At 46.3% G+C, this 27,717-nt stretch overlaps 1 protein-coding gene and 1 long non-coding RNA gene across 4 annotated transcripts in view; one reads left to right on the top strand and one right to left on the bottom strand.

Annotated features, from left to right (window-relative positions):
- LOC130542717 (uncharacterized) overlaps positions 1-23,731 on the bottom strand; it is a 51,344-nt gene extending 27,613 nt beyond the window's left edge. The window contains exons 1-6 of one of the 2 annotated variants that reach the window (XR_008957452.1): positions 22,586-23,731; positions 19,764-19,879; positions 12,947-13,105; positions 12,168-12,247; positions 10,606-10,907; positions 7,644-7,794 (exon numbers count right to left, since the gene is read on the bottom strand). This is a non-coding gene — a long non-coding RNA (uncharacterized LOC130542717). Of the gene's footprint in view, positions 1-7,260; positions 7,795-10,605; positions 10,908-12,167; positions 12,248-12,946; positions 13,106-19,763; positions 19,880-22,585 lie in introns of those variants that run through there. The other variant, XR_008957453.1, reaches the window with a different exon arrangement.
- On the top strand, positions 14,088-25,014 carry GNPDA1 (glucosamine-6-phosphate deaminase 1). 2 transcript variants are annotated; one of them, XM_026499039.4, is made up of 7 exons: positions 14,088-14,166; positions 15,039-15,168; positions 18,120-18,221; positions 19,651-19,833; positions 20,831-21,015; positions 22,681-22,855; positions 23,562-25,014. In XM_026499039.4, the coding sequence occupies exons 2-7, from the start codon at positions 15,045-15,047 to the stop codon at positions 23,660-23,662; spliced, it is 870 nt and encodes a 289-aa protein (XP_026354824.1). In that variant the 5' UTR covers positions 14,088-14,166; positions 15,039-15,044; the 3' UTR covers positions 23,663-25,014. The 2 variants fall into 2 exon arrangements, with proteins under 2 accessions (XP_026354824.1, XP_057162944.1); XM_057306961.1 differs by lacking the exon at positions 14,088-14,166 and adding an exon at positions 14,709-14,727.
- The last annotated feature ends 2,703 nt before the right edge of the window (positions 25,015-27,717 follow it).

Here is a 27,717-nt window from a genome sequence, read left to right as displayed (position 1 = left end):
ATGCCAATGGTCAGAACGATACTCTGAGCCCTTCTGGCTACTCTCAGGCACAGAGACAACCCTGGGCTTTCCCCCGTCTGTGGGACAGCCATCATGGTCTCCACTCCCCCATTCTCTCCCCAAATCCGGATTCCTGAGATTACAAAAAGAAGAATTAGGGGTGATCACTTATTTACCCCATGACAACAGGACTCTTCCCTTCCCAAAAGAATTTGCCAAGAGATGCTTTTATTTTTTAGGCACTTGCCCTTAAGTGTTTGCCACATAAAGAGCGTGAGAGAGAAATCTGGCAGATGGCATTTGGGCGAAAGATGGAGATCATCTAAGAGCCTTGGCAAATTGATCATCACTGAGCAATGAAGATAAAATGAGAATCGTAACCTAAAGTTATGGTGAGAATAGGATTTTATATCCTTGTCAAGAACACATCCATTGTAACTGTCATAAACATTCATGAGTCTCATGTGCCAGGCCCCATGCTAAGCACTTTATTCGTTAATTTATTTAAAATATTGGGGCGCCTAGGTGGCTCAGTCAGATAAGCATCTGCCTTCTGCTTGAGTCATGATCCCAGGGTCCTGGGATCAAGCCCCACATTGGGCTCCTTGCTTGGCGGGGAGCCTACTTCTCTCTCACCCTCTGCTGCTCTTCTGCTTGTGCTCTTTGTCTCTTTGTCAAATAAATAAAATCCTTAAAACATGAATATATATATATATGAACAAGTACATACATAAATGATTATAAAAATATAAACAAAGGCTGTGTTTCCAGATGGTTGCAGGTCATTCAAGCCATGTAGCCTTGTGGTTTTAGCACGTGAGCTCTAAACAGACTTAGGTTCGAGTCTTGGCTCTGTCATTCATCAACTATGTGACCTCAGCAAGAAACATCTCCTGGCCTCAGCTTCCTCATCTGTCAAATAAGGAAACTCTCAGGGCTGCTCTGCTGATTAAATGAGATGATACGTGCAAAACTCTCAGCAAGGTCTCTGGTGTACGTAGTAAACAAAGCCACTTTGAGTGCTTTGAATGGTTGTTGTTACCATTGCTGCTGCCTGAGTGGAGTGTGAGTCCTCTGACCTCATGTGCATGTCGGGCCGGAAGCCACTTCTGCCTTCACACGTCCCCAGCAAGGATCTAGAGAGATCCAGGGAACACTGCTAGGCTGGAGTAGTCACTGAGGCCACACCCAGGGCTGGAACAATCTGCCTCTAGTCTTCATGCTGGACAACTCTCCCTGCATAGATAGCGTGTCCTAGAAAGCGTGGAGGGCCTTATGAAATAGGTGTGAGGTTGCTTCAAGAATTAAATAGAAGAGGGGCGCCTGGGTGGCTCAGTCAGTTAAGCGTCTGCCTTCAGCTTGGGTCATGCTCCCGGAGTCCTGGGGTCAAGTTCAGTATTGGGTTCCTTGCTCGGCAGGGAGACTGCTTCTCCCTCTTCCTGCCGCTCCTCCTGCTTGCATGTTCTCTCTCAATCTCTCTCTGAGACAAATAAGTAAATAAAATCTTAAAAAAAAAAAGACTTAAATAGACGAGCAATGCCTGGCCCACAGCAAATGTTCAATCATCAAGATTAATTATAACTTTATAAGATATTTGCTAAGAGTATAACCTCAATAATAAAAATTAGCAGTAATTGAGCACCTACTCCAAGAGCCAGCTCCTGGGTCTGGTTGCCCAATACTTGTATGTTTTTCTGAGAACAGCATTCCACTTTCTTCTGCGGAAACTTCAGCCCTCCATCCCAGGGTCCTGGTGGGGCTGCCAATCACAGTCCTCTATCGCAGCCCCTGAAGGCCCGTGAAGCCTCATTATCCCAAGGCCACCGGGAGCGAGGCTGCGCCTGAGGTCTTATGGAATCGGACATCTTGACTTGACGCAGGGAGGTGGGACTGCACTCGCTGCTCTTTGGGGACTTGGGATTGAGAAAAGCAGAGTTAACTGGGGATTGAAAGCTATTGTGACGTGAGGGCAGCTGAGCAGTTGGTTGTCCTCCATAATCGATGAGAATAGCAAAGGAGGTCTTTGCTTTTATCTTCTGTCACAGATCAGAAAGCACTGGTCGCCCAAAGAGAGGTCCCTATGACATTTCACAGCTTCTGCATGACTGCAGGAGAAACAGTGTTTCCTGATGGCTTTCCTGCTGGCTTTATCGTCTCTGTCCTCCTGGCTTCTTTCTCTTGCACTGCAAGCTGATTTTCACTGTCCACCCAGGCCGGGTTTTGCTCTTTCAGCCCCAACAGTGACTTCATACAGAGACACTTTTCCTCAAGACACTTGAACTGGTATTTGCTAGAAGATTGTCCTAATGAGAATTCGAACCTCTGCTGACGGTAATGTGACGAACCCCCTGGAGTGGGGCAAAGCCCAACCTCCAATTACAGGCAGTGCCTGTCACAGCACACGTGCCGTGCCCCGAGCCGGGACTGGGGGGTCAGGCCCTGGGAGCCAGGCGGGGCGCCCGCAGGTGAGAGACAAGGTCGGAGCAGGGGCAGGGAGGGCAGAGCCCCAGGGAAGGCAGAGCTACAAGCTGCTGGTGCTGACATACCTGTCCCTACCTGGCCTCCCAGAAGACTTACTGTTTAGTTATTCTTTCGATTCTGGGAGCTAACCTAATCTTTTTTTTCCAGGAATATCTGCTCAACCAAGCTGCTCAATTTCTGCTGCCTGCCACCCCAGAACCCCAAATGATGTATCTCTTCCTGGAGGCCCTGTGTTTGTTGTGGGGACAGAGGTGAATACGCTGAAGTCCCACTCCGATGTATTTGTGATTAAAGGGAGTGATTATTATAGGAAATAAACTGAGGGTGGCTGGAGGGGAGGGAGTGGGGAGCTGGGGTAACTGGGTGATGGGCATTAAGGAAGGCACCTGATGTAATGAGCACCGGGTGTTATATACACCTGATGAATCATTAAATTCTACCACTGAAACTAATAATACCCACTATGTTAACTAACTTCAATTTACATAAAGTCTAAAAAAAAAAAAAAGGGAGTGAATATTCTCATGACAAAAAGACTCTTCGTTTTCGGGCTCCTGGCTGGCTCAGTCAGTAGGGCATATGACTCCTGATCGCAGAGTTGCAAGTTCAAGCCCCATGTTGGGCGTAGAGATTATTTAAAAATAAAATCTTTAAAAAAAAAAAAGTTTCTTCCTTTTGCAAAAGAATTCACTCCTGGTTCCTCCCCACTCCCCCCAGTCCCCCTTCTGTAAACTCAATGAAGGCTCACTCTATCCCCATCACCTGGACCACAATAAGCCCTCAGCAGATTCACTGAATGGATGGATGGATGATGGGATCATCTCCATTTCTACACAAAAGGAAACCACCTCAAAGAGGCTTACAACTAGGCCACACACGTGCTCTAACGAGCGGCAGAGCAGAGATTCAGAACTACGCCAGCCTGTGTCTTCACTACACCACACTGTATCTCTCTTGATCACCCTGGAAAGGAGCTCTCTCCTTTTCCTGGATAGGAGAAAGCCAAGGTACCAAGAAAAGACTCCAATGCCAAAATAGCACATTCCAATTTGGGGGTTCCTCAAAAAGTTAAACATAGAATTACCATGTGACCCAGCAATTCCACCCCCAGGTATCTCCTCCAAAGAAGTGAAAGCAGGTCTCCAAACACACGTACACACGTACACACACGTTCCCAGCAGCACTGCTTGTGTGGGAGCCCTTGCACGGGGCCTAAGGGTCAACTTGCTTCGAACTTATGCGTTCCTTGCTTGCTAACCCATGTCCCCTGATGTGCAGCAGTGCTCACTTACTTTCCTTGAGATTTGCAGACCACGGGTTTGGAGGAGTGGAGAACCAAACTTTCCCACAAGGTAAGGCCTGACCACATTCGGATACAGCTGCCACGGATGGCACCAAGTCTGTTCAGGGTCGTGTCAACATAGGAGGAACGGCCCGGGCACCTGCTTCTCCTGCACACAGTCCCCCCGGCCTCTTCCCATCCCTTTCCCTTTCAAGCCCTCCAGCTTCCCCTGGACAGGGAAGATGGTCTTTCAGACATTAGTCTACCATCTTCTCAGGTTGCCAGTTTCCAGAATAAGGCCACCTTTCCTTTCCTTCCATCACTTGTCTCTTGATTTTCAAGTGGTGAACAACCAAACCTGTTTGGAACCGGTTCTCTGTCCTAGCACATTTGCAATAGTCAAAGTGTGGACATAGCCCAAATGCCCATCAGTGAGTGGACAGATAAACAGGGTGTGGCAGATGGATACACGGAATATAATTTAGTCATAAAAAGGACTGGAGTGGTGATACCTATTACAATGTAGATAAACTCTGAAAACATTATACTAAGTGAAAGAAGCCAGACACAGAAGGTCATATATGATATGATTCAATTTACAAGAACCATCCAGAATAGGTAAATCCATGGAGACAGAACATAGATTTGGTGGTTAGAGGGGCTGAGAAGAGGGGAAAATGGAGAAGAACTGCTAAATGGGGAGGGGGTTTCTTTTTGGGGTGCTGAAAATGTGTTGGAACTAAATAGAGGCAATGGCTACACAACATTGTGCGTGTACTCAATGTCACTGAATTGGTCACTTTAAGATGGTTAGTTTTATGTTATATGAATTTCCCCTCAGTTAAAGGAAATCACATTCCTAGAGTCATGCTAGCATTCAAATACCAAATGTTTCCCACGGCACCTCTCCCAGCCCCAGGCACACAGCAGGTGCTCAATGAATGCTTGATGCTTATATTTTTAAAATTTTTTAAGATTTATTTATTTTAGAGAGAGAAGGCATGAGTGGGTGGGGGGTGGAGTTGGTGGCGGGGGAAAGGGCAGAGGGAGAGAGAATCCTGAAACAGACTCCTCACTAAGCCTGGAGCCTGACATGGGGCTCAATTCCAGGACCCCGAGATCATAACCTGAGCCGAAACCAGGAGTAGGCCACTTAACCCACTGTGCCACGCAGGCGTCCCTACTTGAGGCTTTCCATTGGTTTTTACCCTGCATTGGAGAAGCCCTCTGTTGGAGGCAGTATGACTGAATGGTTAAGAGCACAGACAGCTTGAGTTCAAGCCCCAGGCCACCCACTTAAATGACCCTGAGTGAAATTCTAAACCTCTGTCTACTAGTTTTCTCCTCAGTAAAATTGGAATAATCGTGCCGACCTCAAAGGGCTGTTCTAAGGACTGAGATGATAATGCAGGCAAAGCACCTGTCCGCGTACCACAATAAATGTTCAGTAAATATCATCTCCTATGATGATGGTGATTAGCGGCAACAGGGGGTTCTACTGCTCCCAACCCCTCTACTTTCAAAAGTTCTTATCACACTCTGCCTCTGTAATACATTCTGTGCTGCAGAGATCTGTGTCTGCCAGGAAAAAGCTATTATTCTCAAAGCAGATTGACTCTCCCTGGAGAAGACCTCCAGCTCTGAGATCCCAAGGCTGCTCTAGAGTGCCCTTCTTGGTTTTCATCTCCATCAGCAACAGAGAGCCCCAGGAAGTGAACTCTCCATAAATAATGAGGGTAGTTCCTATTTCCTTTGCCTGCCTGTGCAATTTAGCACATTTATTGTGAGCTCTGTTTCTTGGTCATATGCTATGTGGGATGACATTGCTCCTTTTCCAGCCCCAGGCTGCTTCCTGTGCTCTGTGATGTGGAAGAGACTTGGAGACATGGGAAACATCCCACACAGCCGGTCGGCCAGCCTCAGAGATCCATCGTGGTGCAGAAGGGTAACCGGGCTCAGAAAACATCCTATTCACACCCCCAGCATATCAAACCTGTGGCTCTTGTCCATGCCCAGGTTACACATTTGATTTCTTTTTTAAAGATTTTATGTATTTGAGAGAGAGAGAGCGAGCCAGTGAGCATGCGAGCAAGCACGAGCCGGAGGAGAGGGAGAGGGAGAGGGAGAAGCAGGCTCCTCACTGAGCAGGGAGCCCAATGCGGGGCTCCATCCCAGGACCCCGGGATCATGACCTGAGCCGAAGGCAAACTCTTAACCAACTAAGCCACCCAGGCACCCCTGCATCTTGCTTTTTTTAAACTTAACTATGGGGTAGTCTTTATAGCAGTTCACAGAACTCCTCCTTTTTAACTGCTGCATCGTGTTCCATTTTATAGATCTGCAAAACTTCACCCAACCAGTTCCCCAATGATGGACACTTAGGTTGTTTCCAGTATTTTCCTTTAACACGCAGGTATGCTATAATGAATGCTCCTTCTAGAAGGAAATGAGAATTGGATTTACTTCTGTTGTGGACGGAGATTCTTCTTTTCCCTCCACTTTCCCCAGAGTTGCCTGTATATACAGGACATATCCTGTATTTTGTCCTGAGCTCTCTACCTACTGACAGGATGCCATGAATGTCCTGTACTCAGCCTTTTTTTTTAAATTAAATTACAAAAACAAGCATCAGAGCTATTTTTCCCTCCACCGTAATTGGTACTTAAGTCAATTAAAGGCCGCACTAACTGAAAAGCAACTATACAAATAAAGATCTGGACAATCCCGTACGGTCTGCAGGTTTAACTGAGGGAAGTATAAAGAGGAAAACTGCAAAATAAAGGTACTTATTTTCATATTCCGGAAAGCAAAATACTGTTCTTTGGCTAAAGTTCCAAGTCGTGAACAATGACCACCATTAATAAGAGATAACTTACGATTTTTGTTCCAAAAATCAGCCAATCAGCAAAAATCTCACCCCGGGAAGCACGCTTCTGAAAGTCGGCAAGTCAAGGACAGCCCCCAGCCGCTGAGAGCCAGCCAATCAGTGACGGCCCTCGCCTAGACAACAGCCAATCAGCAAGCCCCTCACTCCAGAGCCCAAGCTTGAAAGTCAGCGAGTCAAAAGCCGCCTTGCTCCAGTGCCAGCACCAGCTCAGCTGAGTCTCCTTAACTTTCCTGCGTGCTTTTTCTCGTGAAAGTCCACCAGCCCCTTGCACTACGCTTCCCCAGACCTTCAATAAAACCAGTTCTAGCTGATTAAGACTTAAAAGCACACTTCTCACTTTCAGGCCAACATGAAGTTCATCTTTTCTGCATCAGACTTCAAGTTCAATTTAATGTTAGTTTGCAAATGTGCAGCCCTTTGAACATTTGGACCCCTGTTTATGGTTGGTTGTGAGGGCAAACTTGCCAGTGCGGGTGCACTGTTGCAGCAGTGAGATCTTCAAATTCAATCTCTTTGACTCTTGTAGTTTCTATTATCTATTTTTTAAATTTCTGTCTATTTGAACCCACCCCCAAAACCAATAGCAAGCATAAATTTTGTGAACTTTCTGAGCAGTAGTCATTTATTAAACAAGGAAAATTCCTTTTGTAGCTTTCCGCGGTGTGTGATTGTTCATTTAATATTTTTTTAAAATGGTGGTAAGAAAGATATAAGAGATGTAGGATTTCCTTAACTAGTGTTAGGAACGCATAAGAGATGTAGGATTTCCTTAACTAGTGTTAAGGAAAGTGATAAACAGATTTTTTTTATTAAGAAAAATTCAGGTGAAAATGATAAAATAATTGCAGCAGAAATGTTATGGCCTTCCACATTGTATATCATGATCACTCTTTCAGCTCAAATAACCATCCGAAGGTACTACTACTGAAACTGTTTTCCAGTTCCAAAATTGCAAGCAAAAACAATCAAATAAACAAAACAAAACAGGGGCACCTGGGTGGCTCAGTCGTTGGGCGTCTGCCTTGGGCTCAGGGCGTGATCCTGGCGTTCTGGGATCGAGCCCCACATCGGGCTCCTCCATTGGGGGCCTGCTTCTTCCTCTCCCACTCCCCCTGCTGTGTTGCCTCTCTCGCTGGCTGTCTCTCTGTCAAATAAATAAATAAAATCTTTAAAAAAAAAACAAAACAAAAACAAAATTGCAAGCAAATTTCAAGTGGTAGAATGAATTCTACTGCTATAATAAAAATGTGAAAGCTCCATTTAGCATTACAGAGGTAATCAAATATGTAAACATCTCACTTTATGGCATAGCCACAATGCAAGTAATCTCAACGCAGAAACAGCTTTTCCCTTGTGCAGTATTTTTCTTGTAAAAAAGGAGTGTTGATAAAGCCATTGTGAGTAGAATCTCTTCCAGATAAGACCTCAGAAATAGCAGTGAATTTATGCAGAGACACTCACTGAGTTCACAGTTAATCACACACACACACACAACAAAGGGGCACAGGAAACCTTTGGACGTGATGGATACGTGTATTACCTTGCCTGTGGTGATGGTTCACAGGTGTGTGCGTATGTCCAAATCCATCAAATTACATACAATAACTATATGCAGTTGTATTGTGTATATATAAAAAAGTTATTAAAAATGTTTTTACTACTTTTGTTGGAGATAATACAAACACAACTTTTGGTGAATGTTTGCATAAGGGTATAAACAATGCTTACTCAAAGCTGAAGCATGGCGTAAATAATTCTATGGCTGGTTATCCTGCTCCTGTTCTGCGTAATGCTACTCAGCAGAAGCGGATGTCTTTGTTATTGAGATTGAAGTAACTGTCCCGAAACTGCTCTCCTACTTCAGCACTGACATTGTTCTAAGTGAGCAATTTAGGATTTTTGTGATCTCACTGGCATTCAATAATCTTCATTTCTCTCACATTCAGAAACTATTGGTTCTCTTTAGTCAACACAGTCGAGAAAATCCTTCATTCATGTGAAGCCCTGACATGGTACTTGAATTCTAAAGAAAAGGGTTTTCTTCTCTAAGAAATACTCTCTAAGAAGTCAGTTGTTGGTCCAAAATTCCTGTTAGCTTTTTAAACACTGCACTGAATGAAGTTTACTTATTTCTTGTTCATAGATTTTCACTATCAATTTTGCAGCAGGATTATGCAAATTGAAAGAACAACTGCTACTGAAGTGCTCCGTTGCTAAGGAACTTGTTGAATGTGGTAAGGAAGAACTGATTTAACGTTTATCCCTTTTGCTATCAAAGCTATTCTTTCTTTAAAAATATCTTATTTATTTATTTGAGAGAGAGAGAGCAGGGGGAGGAGTGGAGGGAGAGGGACAAGCCAACTCCACGCTGAGCACAAAGCCCAATGTGGGGCTCGATCTCACGACCCTGAGAAATCAAAAGTCAGAAGCTCAACCGACTGAGCCACCCAGGCACCCCTCAGAGCTCTTCTTAAAAGGGATATTATGTGTGAGCTGGAAAATAAATTTCAGCCCAAAGTGGATAATTATTTCAGCACCTGCTATGACTATCTTTTGAAATGTATTTCACCCATTGAAAAATTCAATTATTTTACTTAGAGGTTACTAAACACTCTTTCAGCATGGGAACAAGTAGAATCAACATGTGTAGTACTGAAGAAAAAAGGAATAGAAATTGATGACAATGCTCCTTTTTGTTAGTAGACACTTTACAAAGTTATTGTTCAAGACATGCAATGTAATCCTAAAGAGTGGAAAAGCAGCTTATGCTACGGAAGATGATGGTATTATGTACTTCAATCACATCTGAAGAGCAATTCTTAGCGTTGTGAACTCTTTGCAAGTACATGTTCCATATGCTGGCTCGTAATGCTAATGCTGAGCACGGTTTCTCACTGGCCAAGAGCAGAGTAAGTCAGATGTGATCACTGCAGAAATCATGTTAAAATGTAAATGCAACATAGACTGTAACTTCAGGGAATTTTATAGGCAAATTCTGCAAAACAAGGAACTATTAAGGAGAGCCAAATCACCAGGGAAATATAATGAAATAAATAGGTACCTAAGTTAGATACATAATTTATTTCAGATAAACAAAAATCTGTTTTTAGAATAAGTATGTCTTGGGGCAGGGGCGCCTGGGTAGCGCAGTCGTTAAAGCGTCTGCCTTCGGCTCAGGGCGTGATCCTGGCGAACCGGGATCGAGTCCCACATCGGGCTCCTCCGCTGTGAGCCTGCTTCTTCCTCTCCCACTCCCCCTGCTGTGTTCCCTCTCTCTCTGGCTGTCTCTCTGTCACATAAATAAATAAAATCTTTAAAAAAAAAAAAAAAAAAAAAAAGTATGTCTTGGGGCATCCGGGTGGCTCAGTGGGTTAAGCATCCAACTCTTGATTTTGGTTCAGGTCATGATCTCAGTGGTTGTGGAATGCAGCCCCGAGTCAGGCTCCGCACTTAGCAGGGAGTCTGCTTAAGATTTTCTCTCTCTCTCTTCTCCTCTCTGCACCCCACACTCTCTCTCTCTCAAATAAATAAGCATATCTTAAAATAAAAAAAGAATAAATGTGTTTTATGCAATATTTTTTATCTCAAAGTATATACGTGTAGGCAATTAGGAATAATTCAAATTTAACTGGGTGTTCTGTTTTTATTTTTTACACTAGCGAACACCTCAGCCCCAGCCTCTGTGCCTCTATGCTTTTGATCACCCCAGCCTATAATGCCATCCTCCTCTTCTTCAATGACCAAATCCTAATTCTCTTTCAAGACCCATCTCAAAAAATCCCTTAGTGATGGCTAACTCTGTGCCAGGCATTATTCTAAGAATCTTACATCTATTAAATCACATATTCCTCCCTGAGGTAATCATTCTTCGTTATAATAGTAAATACTATAAAGAAGATATTTTTCCTATTTTAGGGATGAAGCAGTTAGGGCATGGAGGAATTAAGTGACTTACCAGAAGTACCCAATCAGTAAGTAGCAGAGCTGGGATTCAAATACAGATGGTGTGGCTCTAGAGTCCATTCCATGGTGTGGCACCCACATCTGTCCGATGTGCTTCCTCTGGGAACCCAGCCACCATGTTGTGAGAAAGCCCAGGCCACGAGGAGAAGCCCTTAGGCAAGTGTCCAGCCGCCAGTCAGCTCCACCACCAGACAGGTGAGTAAACAAGCCTCGTGATTCCAGCTCCAGGCTTCCAGGCTTCCAGGCTTCCATTTAAGGCTCATTCATCATTCCCACTGTACCCTGTCTGAATATCTGGCATATAGAAATCATGAGAGATCATAAAAAATAAATGTTTTTAAAGGATTGTTTTATTTTTTTTTAAGATTTTATTTATTTGAGACAGAGAGAGGGAGATTAAGAGAAGAATGGGAGGAGAGGCAGAGGGAGAAGCAGACTCCCTGCGGAGCAGAGAGCCCAACACAGGACCCTGGAATCTGAGCCAAAGGCAGACACTTCACGGACTGAGCCACCCAGATGCCCTAAAGGATTTTTTAGAGCGGTTTTAGGTTCACAGCAAAATTGAGAGGAAGGTACAGAGAACGCCTATATGCCTTCTGTGCCCACAGATGCACAGCCTCACGCATTATCACCATCTCCCACCAGAGGGGGGCACATGTGTTGTTCTAAATATAACAAATATTTGTTATTTGTATGATGAACCTACACGGACATGTCGTATCAGCCAAAACCCACCATTTTCATCAGGGTTCATTCTCGTACGTTCCCTGGGTGAAGACACGGGTAGAGCGACATGTATCCACCACGACACCATCACACAGAACAGTTTCACTGCCCTAAAAATTCTCTGTGCTCCACTTACTCATCCCTTCCTCCTCCCTAACTGCTGGCAACTACTGATCTTTCTACTGTCTCTCTAGTTTTGCCTTTTCCAGAATGTTATATCATTGGAATATTACAGCAGACATAGCCTATTCAGATCAGCTTCTCTCGGTGACACACCTTTCAGTTTTCTTCCATGTCTTTTCGTGGCTTCACAGCACATTTCTCTGTAGCTCTTATTGGACTCACTGTTTTTACCCACTGAGGTTTGAGATCACCTATTATGCAGCAATAGATAACTAAGTATCTTTCCAGAATTTCTTCTAACTAGCCTCAGGGTAGAAAAAAAATTATTTGTGTTTTCACTCATTTGTTCACCCAACTATTGAACTTCACGGGGTATACTTGGTTTCAGACATGGCTAAATCTAAGTGGCTCAAGTAATGTCATCAGGGTTCTGTATCTCTTTTCTCTTGGTTCTACTTTTCTCCCCAGCAGCTCTAAGCTTTCCTGGATTTTACAGCTCACCACAATGTATCTCCCCTAAATACCAGCATAACCCCCTCGGAAGACCTGAGTCATCCGCTGTAACGATGAGTCATGTTTTCAACTTCAGTCACAGTAAACTCTACTAACAGTGGCTTAACATTTAAACCATACGGATATTTATTATTTACTTAAAAGAAGTCCAGAAGCAGGAGTCCCAGTACCATTCAAATATTAAGGACTTACGTTCTTTCTTTCACTCTATCCTTATGCTTGTTGCCTCGGGGTCACGACATGGCTTTCCCAGCTCCAGGCATCACATCTGCCTTGAGTCAGGAAGAAAAGGGAAGGAACAGAGACAGTTTGTTTTGTAAGCATGTCACTTTTGTCAGGAAGTACAGCGTCTTCCCAGAGCCATCTTTTTACTTCACTGGCCAGAACTAGGTTACCTGGCCATATCCTGGCTGAGAAGCTGGGAGAGTAGCTAAGTTTCCAGAGGCTACAGTGGGAAGCAGCAAAGGAGAAGGGAGGCTGTGAGTGGCTGTTGGGTTAGTATCTTCCATGTTTGCCTAGCCCTGAATCAATCATGGCCAGGGCCATGGAGCTCTCTAATTGATTAGGCCAGAGGGTAGGACCAGCTTCACAAAACCCACATGAACCTCAGGGTCTGAGCAGGATTTTCTGGGGCTTGGGGCAACGTGTTTACTCAAAGCAAGGGCAACAGAAGAGTGCAAAACCATCCATTCACAGGAGAGCTGCGGAATGTTCCACTGTAAGGATGAATCCACAGTTCTTTGAATTAGCCCATTTTAGTTCTAAAACAGGAGGGTGGAAGGATGGGTATGGGTAAGTTCAAACCCAGACATGCAGTGGGAGGGACATGAGGGGGCAGGAGGTTAGGTAGAGAGTAGGCTGTCAGGAGGCTGGGACGACCTAAGGGGTAATCCTGGCTGGCCATGAATGCCAAGCTATGCTACTGTTTCATCCAATACTCACAACAGATACCTGAGGTCAGGATTACTTACCCCACTCAGTTCCTATGTTCTAGAAGAGAAAATTCAGAGATGGAGAAGTTGAGTCATTTGCTTGAGTCACTCATTCAAGAACCCGGGATTGACTAGACCAGATCTTCCCGATTTGTCCCCTAAACTCTCTGATTCCAGAGCTGCCGGGGAACTGGTTCCCTACAGAAAAGGCAACGAGGGTAGCGATGGGGGCGACAGGCCCAATTAAAGTCACATGATATCACTCTTCCTAGAACGATCTGAATGCAGCTGCTGCAGACTGGGCCCTGTTATCTGATGTGTTTGGAGATGGGGGTTGTGAAACAGCTACAGTGCCACGCTGAGATGAGGTTTGACTGCATGGGTTGTTTTTTGTTTTTTTTTTAAACGACTAAATCAACAATGAGGCCAAAGAACAATTCCTTAGAACCGTGGAGGTATTAGCTCCAACGTCTCATGTCATCAGGGCCTCTCCAGAGCAACACCACCTCAATCAAGGTGGACTGGAGCTACAGCTGGGCCCCAGGGGAGGGGTGAGCCCAATCATGGGACCTGCGGATATGGCCACCGAGCTCCCTATGGACGTCATGTGTGGTGTGTTCCCATTTCTGTAAAATATAAGTATATTCAAGGAAAAACAATTTGGAAATGTAGCCTAAACTCGTAGCAATGTTATCTTGGGGTGGGGAGCTGGGGAGACCAGGGATCTCCCTCTTCCTCTAGTATAGACTGCTGTGAAGATTAAGATTAAGAAAAAAAAAAAAAGGAAGAAAAATCCAATTACATGTAAAGCAAAAAAGTTGTAGTATCTAGGTAAAATAATGACATCTAAAAAAGTTAAACTGAAGGCAGAGCCAGGCCCAACCCCGGAGACTCTAAGGACACCATTTTGCTCTTCCTCCTCCTTTCCTCCCCCCGGCACTAAAAACCTGGCCCCAGGGCCCCCACCCCCGCCCCGGGCCTGGGCACTGCATTCCTAGGAGCCACCTGGGGCCCCCAAGTCTCCGGGCTGCACAAAACCAGTGTCCAACCCTCGCCTCCCACAGCTGCTCCCAGGCCTGCGCGCTCCTGGAGACGAGATGAGAGAGGATAGCTGGCCCCAGACAGGGCAAAGTCCGGCAGCCAGGACCCCGCAGGCAGCCCCTCCGCCGGCGAGCGGCTCCGCGTGACCCGGGGACACGTGACCCGCGCTGGGCGGGGCCGCCAGCACAGTTGCTGCAGCCGCCACGGGAGGTGTTCGAGTAAGTAGGGAGCGGGGCTGGCGGGGACCCTCCTCGCGGGTGGGTGCGGGTGGGGGTCCAGGCGCTGCCTCAGTCTCCGATCCCCAGGATCCCGGAGCCCAGTGAGCTGCTGGGACCCCTTCCCGGTGCAGGGCGGGAGAGGCGATGGGATCGCCATCGGGGTCGGGAAAACACTCCTGTATCCTTCGGATGGCCCAGATGGCCACCCCGGCCTCCCACTCTGATCGCCGTGCGGGGCGATTACATTGACCCCGTGTGGTTTGGGGGAAACTGAGGGTCCACAAAGCAAGGCCGGCCGGCGGGAGCACCCATCTCCAGGGCTGTAGGAGAACACACCTCTCCAGGCAAACCCCATGGCTCTCACCTGCTATAGTGGCCCAGTATGATCCCATGACCCCTCTATTGAGGAAGAGGCCGTGGGTACAGAATATCCAGCGCGCGTGGGGATAGAGAAGTGGTTAAAGGGGGCTGGGTCGAGCTACAAGATAATAGCCAACATATTGAATATTGTGTGGTTTACATGCATCCTCATTTGATATTCACCATCGTGAAGTTTGGCGGGTAGGTACTATTGTCCCCATTTTCACGTAAGAAAAAACAGGCGGGGAGAACTTGTGTCCTTTGACCAAGGTCCTTTGGTTGGTAAATGGAGGAACTGAAGATTAGAACTCAGGTCTGTCTCACAGCAGCGCCTCCTGGTGGGTGGTGGAGGCACTTGGCCCAGCCTATAAATTCCTCTGTGAACGGAAAGTTGGGGGTCTTTCTCTTGCTCAGACACCCTGGGGACAGGTTGTTGCTGGGTGAGAAGAAAGGGAGAATCCCTTTCTCCCTGTCCTTTGCCATTGATTCCTTTTGTCACCTGCCCCCTACAGGACAAGATGAAGCTCATCATCCTGGACCATTATTCTCAGGCCAGCGAGTGGGCAGCCAAGTACATCAGGAATCGCATCATCCAGTTTAACCCGGGGCCAGACAAGTACTTCACCCTGGGACTTCCCACTGGTGCGTTGGGGGATGGAGGGGGTGCCGTGGATTGGGGGGGAGTGAGTGAGCATTTGGGTTTTTCAGGGGCCAGGTACGTGGGCTTACTGAGCCAAGGGACTTACAAGGAGGGCTCTGGGGTGCTGGTGCTATGAGGGAACAGCCCTGCTTCCTGGAAACGCAAAACAAGAGGATCCCGCTTCCTGTATGGTTTGGTTTAGATGCTGCCCGCTCCTGAAGAGTTCTGGAGTAGACAGTTTCTTGGTTAGGCAGGAAGAACTTGATTTTTAGGCTCCACTCGAAGTCAGCCCTGTCCTCAACAGGCTGTCTCCGGGTCTAGGAGTCCTTAACAGAACTAATGCCTTCAGGCACACATTTCGTGTAATGATTGTCATGACTTCTGTGCCTCTCCAGTGCTACTCACTGAGCACCGTCCTTGGGAGAACTGGGAAGAGTCCACTCAAAGCATTTTCTGTAACGTTTAATTAGACACAGGACCGACGTGAAGAACATTCTCAGTTTCTTATGGAAAAATCAGCTTGTTGCCTTTGGGGGAGGATATTTATTTTGACTCCAGCTCCTCAAGGCCTATATCCTGATTCTTTCTCTCTGAGTTTGGTTGGATTTGCCCCAGTGTCCCATCCACTAGAGCAGGGGCCTTCTGACTTTTTCTGTAGATGGTCACGCCGTTAATATGTTATGCTTCCCCAGCCAGAGAGCCTCTGTTGCAACTACTTAATGTCCTTGTAGCTTAAAAGCAGCCGCAGACAGCACATAAATGAATGCACCTGGCCATCTACCAGTGAAACTTGATGGATGCCGACGTCTGAATTCAGATAATTCTCACATGTCACCAAGTCATACTCTTTCGATATTTATCAACATAAAAAGTATAAAAACCATTCTGAACTAATGAGCTATATAAAAACAGGCAGCAGGCCAGATTTGGCCTGTGGGATGAAGTTTGCGGGCCTCTGTGCTAGAGGTTTGTGGGAGCAGTATCTGCACGTATCTTCGAAACCACTAACGTCCCAGGCCCTGGAGGGGCTGCACTGACATCCTGTTTTCTAATTGTGGAGCTTCTCTAGGTCAGAGTCTCTGCTTCTGCTGAGATCCCTCCTGAATTCCCCATCACCTGCACAATCAGATCCCAGCTCCTCAGCGTGGCGTTCAGGGCCCTCCAAGGCCTGGCCCCTTCCTGACTATCATATTTGAACCAGCACAGCATTTCCATTTGAGTTCCTTGGAACATGCCTTCTGTTAGGTGAAACACCAGTCGGGGGTTCTGGGTGGAAACCAAAGAAACCAACTCTGGCTACTTACGCAGGAAAGGAATGTATTGGCTAGATAATGGGGAGCTCACAGAATTGATGGGAAAACTCGAAGTCTGGAAAGTGGACATGACGTGACGAACCTCAGGGGAAGGCCAGGGAAGCTGTGTGGCTCAGGCACGGCTGAGGCCATGGCACAGGGACAGACCGGTGATGGGGGCAGGGAGAGAACTTTGATTCAGCAGGTATTTAGTGAATGCCCAGCGTATGCTGAGCTCTTCTAGGTGCTGGAGACACGACGACAAACAAAAAAGACATAATGTCCCGCCTTCCTAAAGCTTAAATGGTAGTAGGAGAGAGAGATAATAAGCAAGTTACATGACAAAATACAGAGTATGTTAGATGGTGATGAGTGAAGGGGAAAAATGAAGCAGGGAAGGAGGGATAGGGAGTGTCTAGGCAGGGGTGGGTGTCTGCAGTGTCAGAGACGGTGGCAAGGAAGGTCCCTCTGAGAAGGCGACATCTGAGAAGAGGCCAGAAGAGGTGAGAGTCGTGCAGGTACCTGGAAGAGCTCTGCTGGCTGAGGTGGCATTGCCTGGAGCGGGAGGAGTACGGGTGAGGGTGGGAAGCCAGGGCCAAGTTATGGAGAGGCTTTGTTAAGAAGGGTTATTATTCAGTGAAATGAGAAGCCATTAGCAGGTTGTGAAAAGAGCGATCTGATTTGGGTGGGGCTTTTTTCTATCTTCTTTTAAAAATTTTCAAATATTCACAAAAGCTGAAAGATAAGTAAGTACCATTTTGCTAGGCTCGCCCATTGTTAATATTTGCCACTTTTACCCTTCATCTCTTCTGGCTCGTGTTCTCTGTCTACACACAAACACACACACACATTTTTTTATGAGGCAGTTGAAAGTAAGTCCCAAACTGGGACTCTTGATGCTTGACCTCTAAATCTTCCGGCATCTGTCTCAGAATACGGACGTTCTCTTACTAACTACGATACTTTATCATACCTATTAAAAATCATTCCATAATATCATTTGATATACAGACGAGAAACATTTTTTTCCTCATTGTCCACATTTATCTTTTATAATTTTCCCCCCAATAATCCAGGATCCAGACTTCATGCATATTTAGTTCTTTCATCTACAGAGGGTCCTCCTGCCTTTTTCATGTGTTTTATGACCTTGACTTTTTAATGAGACTCAACACGCAGTAGTTTGCTCCTCTTCGGGGAGGTCTTCCCTGAGCCCACAGACTTAGCCTGGTCACAGCTGACACTACTGCTTCATGTCCCAGTCCTGGACAGTGAGCTTGGTCCGAGTGGCTGCTGTGTCTCCCTTCTGTGTTCCCATCATGTGGCCCACTGGCTCCCACATACTAGTTGCTCACGGAGTATGTAAGTCAGTGTGACGTCTACTCAGGTTACTCATTCCAGTCAGCAGTGTGCTGAGCACTGGGATTCAGCAGTGAACAAGAGAGACAGCCCTGACCTCTGGGAGCTTACAGTCGAGTGGGGAGGGAGGCATTCGGAAGCACTGGCGGGATGGCAGTTAGGACTGGGGCTCTGGGGGATGACTTCGGATCTGACTTGCTCTCTCAGATCTGACACGTTCTCCCTCTTGAGCAGCCCTCATTCCTGGGTGTTCTTAGGAACTGGGAGCTGAAGGGTGTTCATGGCTGTGGCCTCTCTCACAGGGAGCACCCCAGTTGGCTGCTACAAGAAGCTCATTGAGTACTATAAGAATGGCGACCTGTCCTTCAGATATGTGAAGACCTTCAACATGGATGAGTATGTGGGTGAGTCTGTCTCTTTCCAGGCCTTCCCTGATTCCAGGAGAGTCTTACTCCCCTTTCAGGCGTAGTCGGGGAGAAGAATAGGGATGTCTCCGGGGACCAGTGATGTTTGGTCATAAGCGCCATCAGCAATAGCAGTCTCTTCCAGGCCTTGGTGTACTCAGCTATAAAATGGTGCTCTGAAAGCCGAGCTCAGGGTGTAAGCATTAAGTGAGCTAACAGACAGAGAAGCCTCTTGTACAGAGCAAGCGTTTTAAATATTAGAATATCTCCTTCTCCTCTGCCTCTTCCCCAACTCCATGCTGTTTCTTTCTGTGACCAATAACTGCAGATGGGATTATCCCTCAGTGTCTGTGTCTGGTCTCTCTCTCCAGCGTTCATCCTCCAGCTCCCCTTTCTGCCAGGCACACTGGGAGAGGAGCAGAGACTGGTGTTCCTCCAGTGCTGAAAAGCTATCCACCTTGGTCTTCTGTCACACCCGCCTACCCCCGTCCCCCCGCCGCCATCATTTTGTAAGGCTTCACTTTAAACGTTCTTGTTTTCAATTGTAAAATACACATAAAATTTAGCATCCAGCCATTTTTATATGTAGAGTTCAGCAGCGTTAAGTATATTCACAGTGTTGTGTAACCAATCTCCAGAACTCTTCATCTTACAAAACTGAAACTCTACCCATTCAACACCAGCTACCCATCTCCCGCTCTCCCAACCCCTAGCAACCACCATTTTACTGTTTCTGTGAATTTCACTACTCTAGATACTTCATTTAAGTGGAATCATAGAGTATTTGTCTTTTTGTGACTGGCTTATTTCACTCAACAAAATGTCCTCAAGGTTTGTCCATGTGGTAGTATGTGTCAGAATTCCATTTTTAAGGCTGACATTAAACATCCTTCATGTTTAATTAAACATCCGCTTGAAACTTTTTCTTCTTGGCTAAAAATCATTTTGGGGAAGCCCTGAGATAACTGTCTCTGACCAGCTGGTGTTCAAGTTGGGGTTCAGGCTGAGGGGGGTAGAATGGGGGTTGAGCGGTGGGGTGGGACGCACAGGGCAAGGGGTGTGCTTGCTTCCTTTCCCAGGTGGGCCAAGCCCTACCTGCAGGTTGTAGGCCTCCTCCAGAAGCCCAGAGTGGCCCTGGCCTCCTGCCTACAGTTACTCCCTTATGAGAAGGAGAGGAGAATGAGGGGATTTCTCAGGCTCCCAGCATGCAGTTACTGTGGCCCAGTCCTGCTGTCACAGCTGGTGGTGGTGATGGACACAGGGATACCATCTCAGCCGGTCGTGGCTGATCGCGGACTGGTGCCCAAGGCCCCCTAATAGGTGTTCCCCTGAAAGTGTCTGTGGAGGTCTGAGGGCATCCTGGCATCCACCGTGGGAGGAGGGCTCTGGCTCAGGCTGGGCATGACTGAGTGTAGCCATGGTCCCACAGGCCTTCCTCGAGACCACCCAGAGAGTTACCACTCCTTCATGTGGAACAACTTCTTCAAGCACATTGACATCCTCCCAGAAAACACCCACATTCTGGATGGGAATGCACCTGACCTGCAGGCTGAGTGTGACGCCTTTGAAGAGAAGATCAAAGCTGCAGGGGGGATTGAGCTGTTTGTCGGAGGTGAGCTTGACACTCTGCGGCACGTGTCCAGGGCAGGCCCAGGGTGCTGAGAACACATGGAAGGGGGACAGGACCCATGCCTGTTTCCCAACAGCTTCCTCACGGCACTAGTAATAATAGGAATCATTTATTACCCTGAGGAGGTGGGGAAGACCTAGATAGGAGCCCTCACTCCTTCCCTTGGCTGTGCTGCCCAGTGACCGTGTGATCTTGGATCTCCTTTTTCTGCACTTCCGTGCCTTGTTGGTAAAGTTAGATGTTTGGATTTGGACTTAAGATTCTGTTCCCTAGTATTGAGGTTTTATATGGATTAGTCCATGGGACTTACCTAAACAGTTAAAAGACCCAATGGTTCGAGAAGATTCCGCACTCAGCCCCTGCACACTACAGATAGCCATTTGAACTCCCAGCCAGAGTAGTGGAAAGAAAGCAGGAACCCTGGGTGTCCCCTTCTCAGTTTGTGCTCTGTTCCTACCCTGAGCTGCCCCCTTACATTTCCATCTTTTGCCACCTCTGGAGTCACCACGGGGGTGGTTAAGTTGGACTGCCTTTTACTGCTCTAGACGTAACTCTTCTTTACTTTGAGGTAGGAGGAAGAGGCTAAGAGCACTCATGTTCTAAGATTTTATGAACTTTGTAACCCCTGTCCAGTCCCTGTTTTTTATTTGCTGTGACTATGCCAGCAGCAGGACCCCTGACTACCGACAGGAGAGAGGTTACCCTTCGATGCTCTAGGGAAGCAGAAGCTATTTGGAGTACTACTTACTTGGCTTTCTGAGTGTGGTAGCAAGGTGACCAGGTTGTGTGTGTGCCTCAAACAGAAATGCGCAGGAGGTGGAGAGAGGGGAGGATCTTATGCTTAAAGTCTACCTGCCTGGGGTGAATGAGAAAAGAGCTATGATTTCAAGGGTTTTACATACCCCAGGTGGGGAAGAATAGATGACCCAGTGATAATCTCGATCCCTGGGACTGATGAGGCTGCCCTGGCTGTTTGTAGGCATCGGCCCTGATGGACACATTGCCTTCAATGAGCCAGGCTCCAGTCTGGTGTCCAGGACCCGTGTGAAGACTCTGGCCATGGACACCATCCTGGCCAACGCTAGGTTCTTCGATGGTGATCTCACCAAGGTGCCCACCATGGCGCTGACGGTGGGTGTGGGCACTCTCATGGATGCTAGAGAGGTAAGGTCATATGGGGTCCCCAGGCCTTCCTTGGGGGTTTGGACTTGTTTTTTTGTCGTTAACTATACAGGTACCACCTGACTACACTGTTACCAAAAATGAAGGCATTATCAGTAAGGCTAAAATCCCAGCTCATCCTTTCACTGGTCCTCCTTGCTCTTTGGAGGCAGCCGCTATTCTGTTCTCAGCGGAACGCTTTCCGCACTGGCTGTACACGAGGCTGCAGGCTCCCAGGCCTCTGCTTACACACCCCTTTGGAGCTTCTCAAGGCAGGAGCCCAGCACTACTCACATCCGAATAGGAATTTGCATTTGCCCAGGTATGGGGAGGGACTGCTGGTTCCCTGCCGTTGGTGGAAGGCACTGTTTGAAGGGAGTTTCCCCTCCCATCCCAGGATATTTGTGGTTATGGCCTTGTGCTCAGGGACTCATAAATATGGAGTGTGATTTAAACGTAAAGTTTAGTGTGTTTTTCCCTAGAACGCTGGATATCATTTTAATTTTTTGTGGTTCCAGTTTCTTTACTGCCTTTCATTAGAATTTTAAAAGCATTTTCTCTTCCTTTCAGGGGTATATACAGTGGGAAGCAATTATTGACATTGTAGCTTCAAGTTTCTTTGCCCAGCTCTGTGAACAAACATCTCTATCAGTGAAAAAAAGCTCCTTATTTCAAGAGAACTTTTGTGAAATGAGTAAGGTTATCAGCTTTCTCTTGGGTGACCTTGACTCACTATTTCTGGAGGTCACCCTGCTGTTTTTGGCCTTACAGCTTGTTAACAATAGGGTTTGAGGGCTGTCCCTGTCATGTGAGGGTATTATGATCTGAGAAAGGACCTGGGTCTGGAAATCAGGAGTTCTGGGATCCTGAACAAAGAGTTGCATTCTCTCTATGCCTCTGGTGTCTCATCTTTTAAGAGAGAAACAGTAAATGCTGTTCACAACTCCATGGTACAATCGAATTACAATAAAAGGAAATCTAGAGAGCAGAGTTCTTTTACAATCACTTTCCAGCACTTATGTTCTTGATATTTTAACTGTTGAGGGAGTCTGTGCCTTTGTTTTATTTGAACATAAAACATCACCCCAAATCCTATTAGTCAGTCTAATACTTGGCATTGAAAGTGACCTGATTAAGGGGCAACCTTTGTGGGATCGAACCTCAAGGGCCACACACATAACCATTACCATCACTTCCATGGCCCCTTGCAGATGGTGCAGAATGGAACCCCTCTTCTTCAGACTGCACTTGTGAAAACTCACCCAGCCTAGGACCCCTTGGGACCCACCATCCCAACTGTTGGGATAAGAGGCACAGGCCTTTGGCATGTGTTCATAGCCCCCATCAGAGGTACCAGGAGGCACCATCACGGGGTGGTCTAGAGCATGGACTCTGGGGCAGAAATGACCTGGGCAAGCTACTCAGTCCCCTGGAGCGCATTTCCTCATTACAGAACAGAGGGATGGTGATGCTCCCAGCCTCAGGTTATCTGTGTGGTGAGGCAGGGAGCTGGGAGCACAGTGCGCTGCAGTCTAACAATTTAAAATAGTCTATTAAAAACAACAGTGCTTACAGCCAGTTGTGGTGACTGGACCGGAACTCAGGTTTCTGGACTCCGGGTTCCACTGCTCTTTCTCTTCCATCACAGGCGTGTTTTCTGACCCTCAGGTAATGATCCTCATCACAGGTGCGCACAAGGCGTTTGCTCTGTACAAGGCCATCGAGGAGGGAGTGAGCCACATGTGGACCGTATCTGCCTTCCAGCAGCATCCCCGCACAGTGTTTGTGTGTGACGAGGACGCCACCCTGGAGCTGAAAGTGAAAACCGTCAAGTATTTCAAAGGTATGGGAGGGGAAGGGTGCGTCTGGGAAGAGGCGGCCGAGTTTGGGGTCTGCCAGGTGTGAGGAGTGGATCTCGTTTTCTTGCTCTGGCCATTTTCATAGACAACTCTGATTTTAATAAAAAGCAAACCTTACTGTCCCAGAATACACAGTCATTGCTCTTCCATCCATGACTGCAAGGGTCTATTTCTCGAGGCCTGTTTGTTCTAAGGAGGCAAAAAAACAATGAAATGAAAAATAGTCTGAGGGCTATGTGGTGATCTCTTGGCAGGGATATTGAAACTCAAGGGTTTGTTTTTATCTTTTCAGGTTTCATACAGGCCTTTCCCCTCTAGGTAGGACACTGAACTCTCATGAGGATCTTTTTCTCTTGTACTTTAAAAAGGACACACTGCCTTAAGCAAACTTAGGGGAAAACCCTCATTTACTAAACAGGCAAATTAGGAATTTATTCTTTGGTGAAAAGATTAACTTTTCAATAGCCAACACCTCTAAAGAGTGAATTTACAAAAGGGCCATGGATTCTAGCATTCATTGGGAATAACAAATTATTTTCCTACTCTTAGTATTTTTATCATTTGGAGCCACAGAGAAAAGATGATTTTCAGTACTAGAACAAAATGTGAGAGCTCCAGAATGTTATTGTTCATAATCGTGGAACTCTGCCTCTTCCTGCATTAACTACTTTTGTTTTTCATTTTTCACAGGTTTAATGCTTGTTCATAACAAATTGGTGGACCCCTTGTACAGTATCAAAGAGAAAGAAACAGAGAAAAACCCATCTTCCGAGAAACCATACGGTGATTAGCCTGTGCTCATTCTAGCGTCGAGTACCTCTTTAGGACAGGCAGAGCAATTCTGGAAATTGCCTTTAGGAGGACAGAATTGTATTTCTTTAATCAGTATGGTTACTCTGGATAAATGGGTATACTTATTGTTCTTGGCTATGCAGCATGGAGCCTAGTCATGAGAGTTTAGCTACAGGGAGAAGGACGTGTTTTGCAACTTAATCAGAGGAAAAGTCTCTGAAAAACGTACTCCGTAATTTTGATGTCTGCCCTACACAGATTAAGGGTTTTTAGCTTTTGTTCTGCCTCTGGCACTCTTCATATACAACACACTCCCGTCAGGAATTTCTATCATTGTGTACACCGATTCTCAATTGGGGGTAGTGGGAGCCTGTGTGTATTGGCCAAAACCTCTTTGGAGAGGCTTTGAAAGCCCCTCTTGAATAGGCCTGCCTCTCATTTGAGAATCACTGTTCCAGATTAAGGAACAATCTCTCAGCCTTCTGTTCAGTTTTAAGTGCCATAGAAAGAAAATGATTCCTTACTTTCTTTCCCTAGTTGTTTTTTTCCTGTTCTCACAGTTGGCCTTTCCATGAACTCGGAGGACTCCTTGGGGGAGGAGGAGCTAGGTGGCTAGGGCTAAAGAGAAGGCTTTTGCTGATAAACTCAGAGCCTCAAGGGGCCTAACCACGTCAAACTCCCCTCCCTCCAGGACCCTCTGGCACCTGGAGGAAGGCGGAAACCCTCTTCCCACCAGAGCCCCATGTTTTTGTTCCAAGGTCTCACTGGGGTGACAGGATCCTGCCTCAATGTCAGTGTGTTCAGCTAAGGAGATGGGGGCCAAGGCAACAGCTCAGTTAGGCCTAAGTTTAGTCACAACACGAGTGACATGTTATCCTGCTTCCCTGAGAGGTGAGTGCCAAGATGACATACCAAATGCTTCTGAAGTTGCCTAATAATAGCCTTTCCCCACTGAAAATACCCTGCCCTTCCAATCCGCTCAGGTTCCGGTGGCCCGGTCTGATGTTCCCAGAGCATCAGGAAGTACAGCCCTTTTGCCCCTTTTATCCTTCACCCCTTGTTTACAAAGTGAGTTTATTGCTCTGCCTTTTGACTCTTTTAAGCCTTCGTGGAGTGGATGCTGCCTTCCCCTCCCTATTTCTGTGCCTGTTTGAAGCTGCTGCTTCCTCTCTTTCTGGGAAAGATCTTTCAGAGACTGGCTCAGGCCTCTCTTCAAGTGCTGTGTTTGGTACCAGTGTTTGGTCTTGAGCTTTTATACGTGATTGTGCTGTCATTCTGTCTTAGGCTAATGAATCAGTGGACCTGTTTACAATGTGATATTTTCTATTAAATCCAGTATTTTCAAATAAAATGTGTCTTGGTGGACGTGCACCCCCAGAGGTCAAAGGGTGGTCTGGGTTGACATTTATGTATCTTGGGAACAGCTGGTGAGCAGAGGTTCACACTCCCTCCTCACAACAGCTCTGAAGGAAGGCGCAGTCACGGCAACTGCTGACCTCTTCAGTCACCAGGGGGGAAATAAAATCGTTCGTAATAATGAAGCACCTATGTAAAATGGTGGGCATGAACAGATGAGCAATAAATTGTGATGTTCTGGCCATACCTGGGATCCAAACAAGGATATGGCTTCTAAAAAGACTTGTGGTCAGGAGGGATATAAAAACTGCAGAGTATGGAAAATAGGTTTAGGTGGGGGGTTTTTTTTATTAGAAAAATAAATATAATGGAACATCCTGGGTCAGTATAACCAACTGAGGTACAAGTAGAAGTTGGCAGAAGGGTTTAATTTTTTATCAGTTGTATTGAGATACAATTTACATGCCCGTAAAAGACCTATTTTAAATATAAATTCAGTGTTTTTTTATTTAGTCTATGGAGCTGTGCAATTTCCTACCACATCCATTTCTATCCTCCCAAGAGCTCCCTCTTCCTACCCTAGCCCAGGTGACCACAGATCTGCTTCGTCTCTACAATTTGCCTTTTCTGGATATTTCGTCTCTGTGGAATCCTACGGCATGGCATCTGGTGGGTCTGGCTTCTTTCCCTAAGCATAATGTTTCTGATGCATAATGTCAATCCATTTAACACGTATCAGTATCCCCTTTTATTGCTAAACAGTATTCTGTGGTACGGATACACATTTTGTTTATCTGGTAAAGAAGGGATTATATTACATCTAGAACATATAGTATGTTCTAGTAAAAATTTTATCAGAATGAAATGAAAAAAAATTTAGTCAGGAGGACTACACTGGAGATGCCTGTGTTAGCTCTGGACCTTAAAAAAGATCTCTTTCCCAGGCCCGTGGTTCCCTGGTGCCCAAGAGCAGTGTCATCTGGCTACAACCAGTTCTCATGCCGAGCAAGTGGGATGTACACTCCTGAGCCAGGCGGGGCTTCTGGTACTACTCAGGACTCCATGGAAAAGAGCTAATTACATTTTGAGGCAGAGATCACAGCGGGCCTGGAATACCTTGTTGCCAAAAAATAAGGGTGTTTTAAAAAAGGCTTGGGGGCAGTAATGAGGGGACAAAGCAGCCAGTTTAATGGGGCTCCCACTGTTGTTGCCAGGTTGCAACAATGTGATCAGTAAGGAAATATTAAATACAGCTAAGTGAAACAAGTTCAATCTGTAAAACCCCAAATCCAATACTCAAAGAGGAAAAACGTACTATTAAGTATAAATGGTATATTTCAGGAAGAGAGGAGTGAATGTGTTTCATGTTCTATGGCGTTTCGTAAAAAGCAGCAGCATGTTGACATAAATGGGTGACACCTCTTCTATTTAATCTGCTTAGAAAGTAGAGCTAGATACAAGGGCCTGGCCCACTATTTCCCCCGGATATATCAAAGGCTTACTCCCTTACTTCCTTCAGGTCTCTGCTTCAATGTCATTTATCAGAGACCTTCCCTGACCCTTCAATATCAAGTAGCAATCCAGAGTCCCTACCCCCTTGTCCTGCTCTTTTACTACCTGATGGGTATTTTGTTCCCCATGAAATGTAAGCTTCATGCAGGTGGACTTTAAATACTGCTCTAGCCCATCCCTCTAATGCCTTGAACTCTAGAAGGCACCTGTTAAATTTGTTCAACTATATGCCTGATAGTTCCTCCCAAGAGTAACGACCACACACAATAACTAGGGGAAAAAATAGCATATTATATGATAATAGATTAGGCAACTGGCCTACTAAGGAGATCTAACTGCAAATTTGATGCCTCATTCCTGGGAACCCAAATCCTTACTGTAATGAGAAGCTAGTGAAGCAGGGATACGTTTCTAATAAATTATATTGTAACAAAATACTGAGTTATGTAATAAGGATAAATAGAACATGGTAATTTGGGCTTTAAGGGAGGCTTGACACCAGCTGGCAAACACACTCCCCAGTTTGTTCAATCTCTTCTAAGACTAATTCATGAGGTCTCAAGCCTCTACCCACTCTTGCCCCAGCTTTTCTCTCAGCTACGACCTTGAAAATGGAAGCAATCAGAAAAGAATTTCCACAAGCCTTACCATCACACACACCCACCTGCAGCCCTGCTCTCATACTTTGCCTTCTTCCTATGATTTGCTCCTTGTCCGGTCCCTCAACTTGTGCGCTAGACCCCACCTTCTTTTGCATCCTTGAGGGCATTGTTCCACCAAGACCCTCATTCACCTGCAGCATCAAAATGTCCTGCTTTCCCAGATCACTCCTATCAGCATATAAGACAAGCTTTAAAAACAAAACTTTTCTTTTCTTTTTTACAGACAGAGAGAGAGAGCATGCAGGAGCCTGGGGGTTGGGGGCAGAGAAGGAGAGAAAGAATCTTACGCAGGCTCCAGGCGCAGCACAGAGGCCAACATAGGGCTCGATCTCATGACCCTGAGATCATGACCTGAGCCAAAATCAAGTAGGATGCTTAACAGAGCCACCCAGGCACCCCTAAAAACAAAACTCTTTACCCCATTTGCCCCCTCCTATAATAGCCTCATTCCCTGATCCCCTTTATTGCAAAGCCTCTGAAGTTACCTCTCCTGGGGCTCTCCTCTCTCTCCCTCGACTCTCTTC

This window comes from Ursus arctos, unplaced genomic scaffold, assembly GCF_023065955.2.
Source record: "Ursus arctos isolate Adak ecotype North America unplaced genomic scaffold, UrsArc2.0 scaffold_5, whole genome shotgun sequence".
In the NCBI taxonomy this organism is placed as follows: Eukaryota; Metazoa; Chordata; class Mammalia; order Carnivora; family Ursidae; genus Ursus; species Ursus arctos.
The sequence above is the reverse complement of the archived record's forward strand: the minus strand, read 5'-3'. Positions and strand labels throughout refer to the sequence as shown.

Coding starts and splice junctions, on each gene's coding strand:
- GNPDA1 (XM_026499039.4), top strand. CDS start 15,045: ATGAAGCTCATCATCCTGGACCATTATTCTCAGGCCAGCGAGTGGGCA. Junction 19,834..20,830: donor GATTGAGCTGTTTGTCGGAG/GTGAGCTTGACA, acceptor GGCTGTTTGTAG/GCATCGGCCCTGATGGACAC. Junction 21,016..22,680: donor CTCTCATGGATGCTAGAGAG/GTAAGGTCATAT, acceptor TCTGACCCTCAG/GTAATGATCCTCATCACAGG.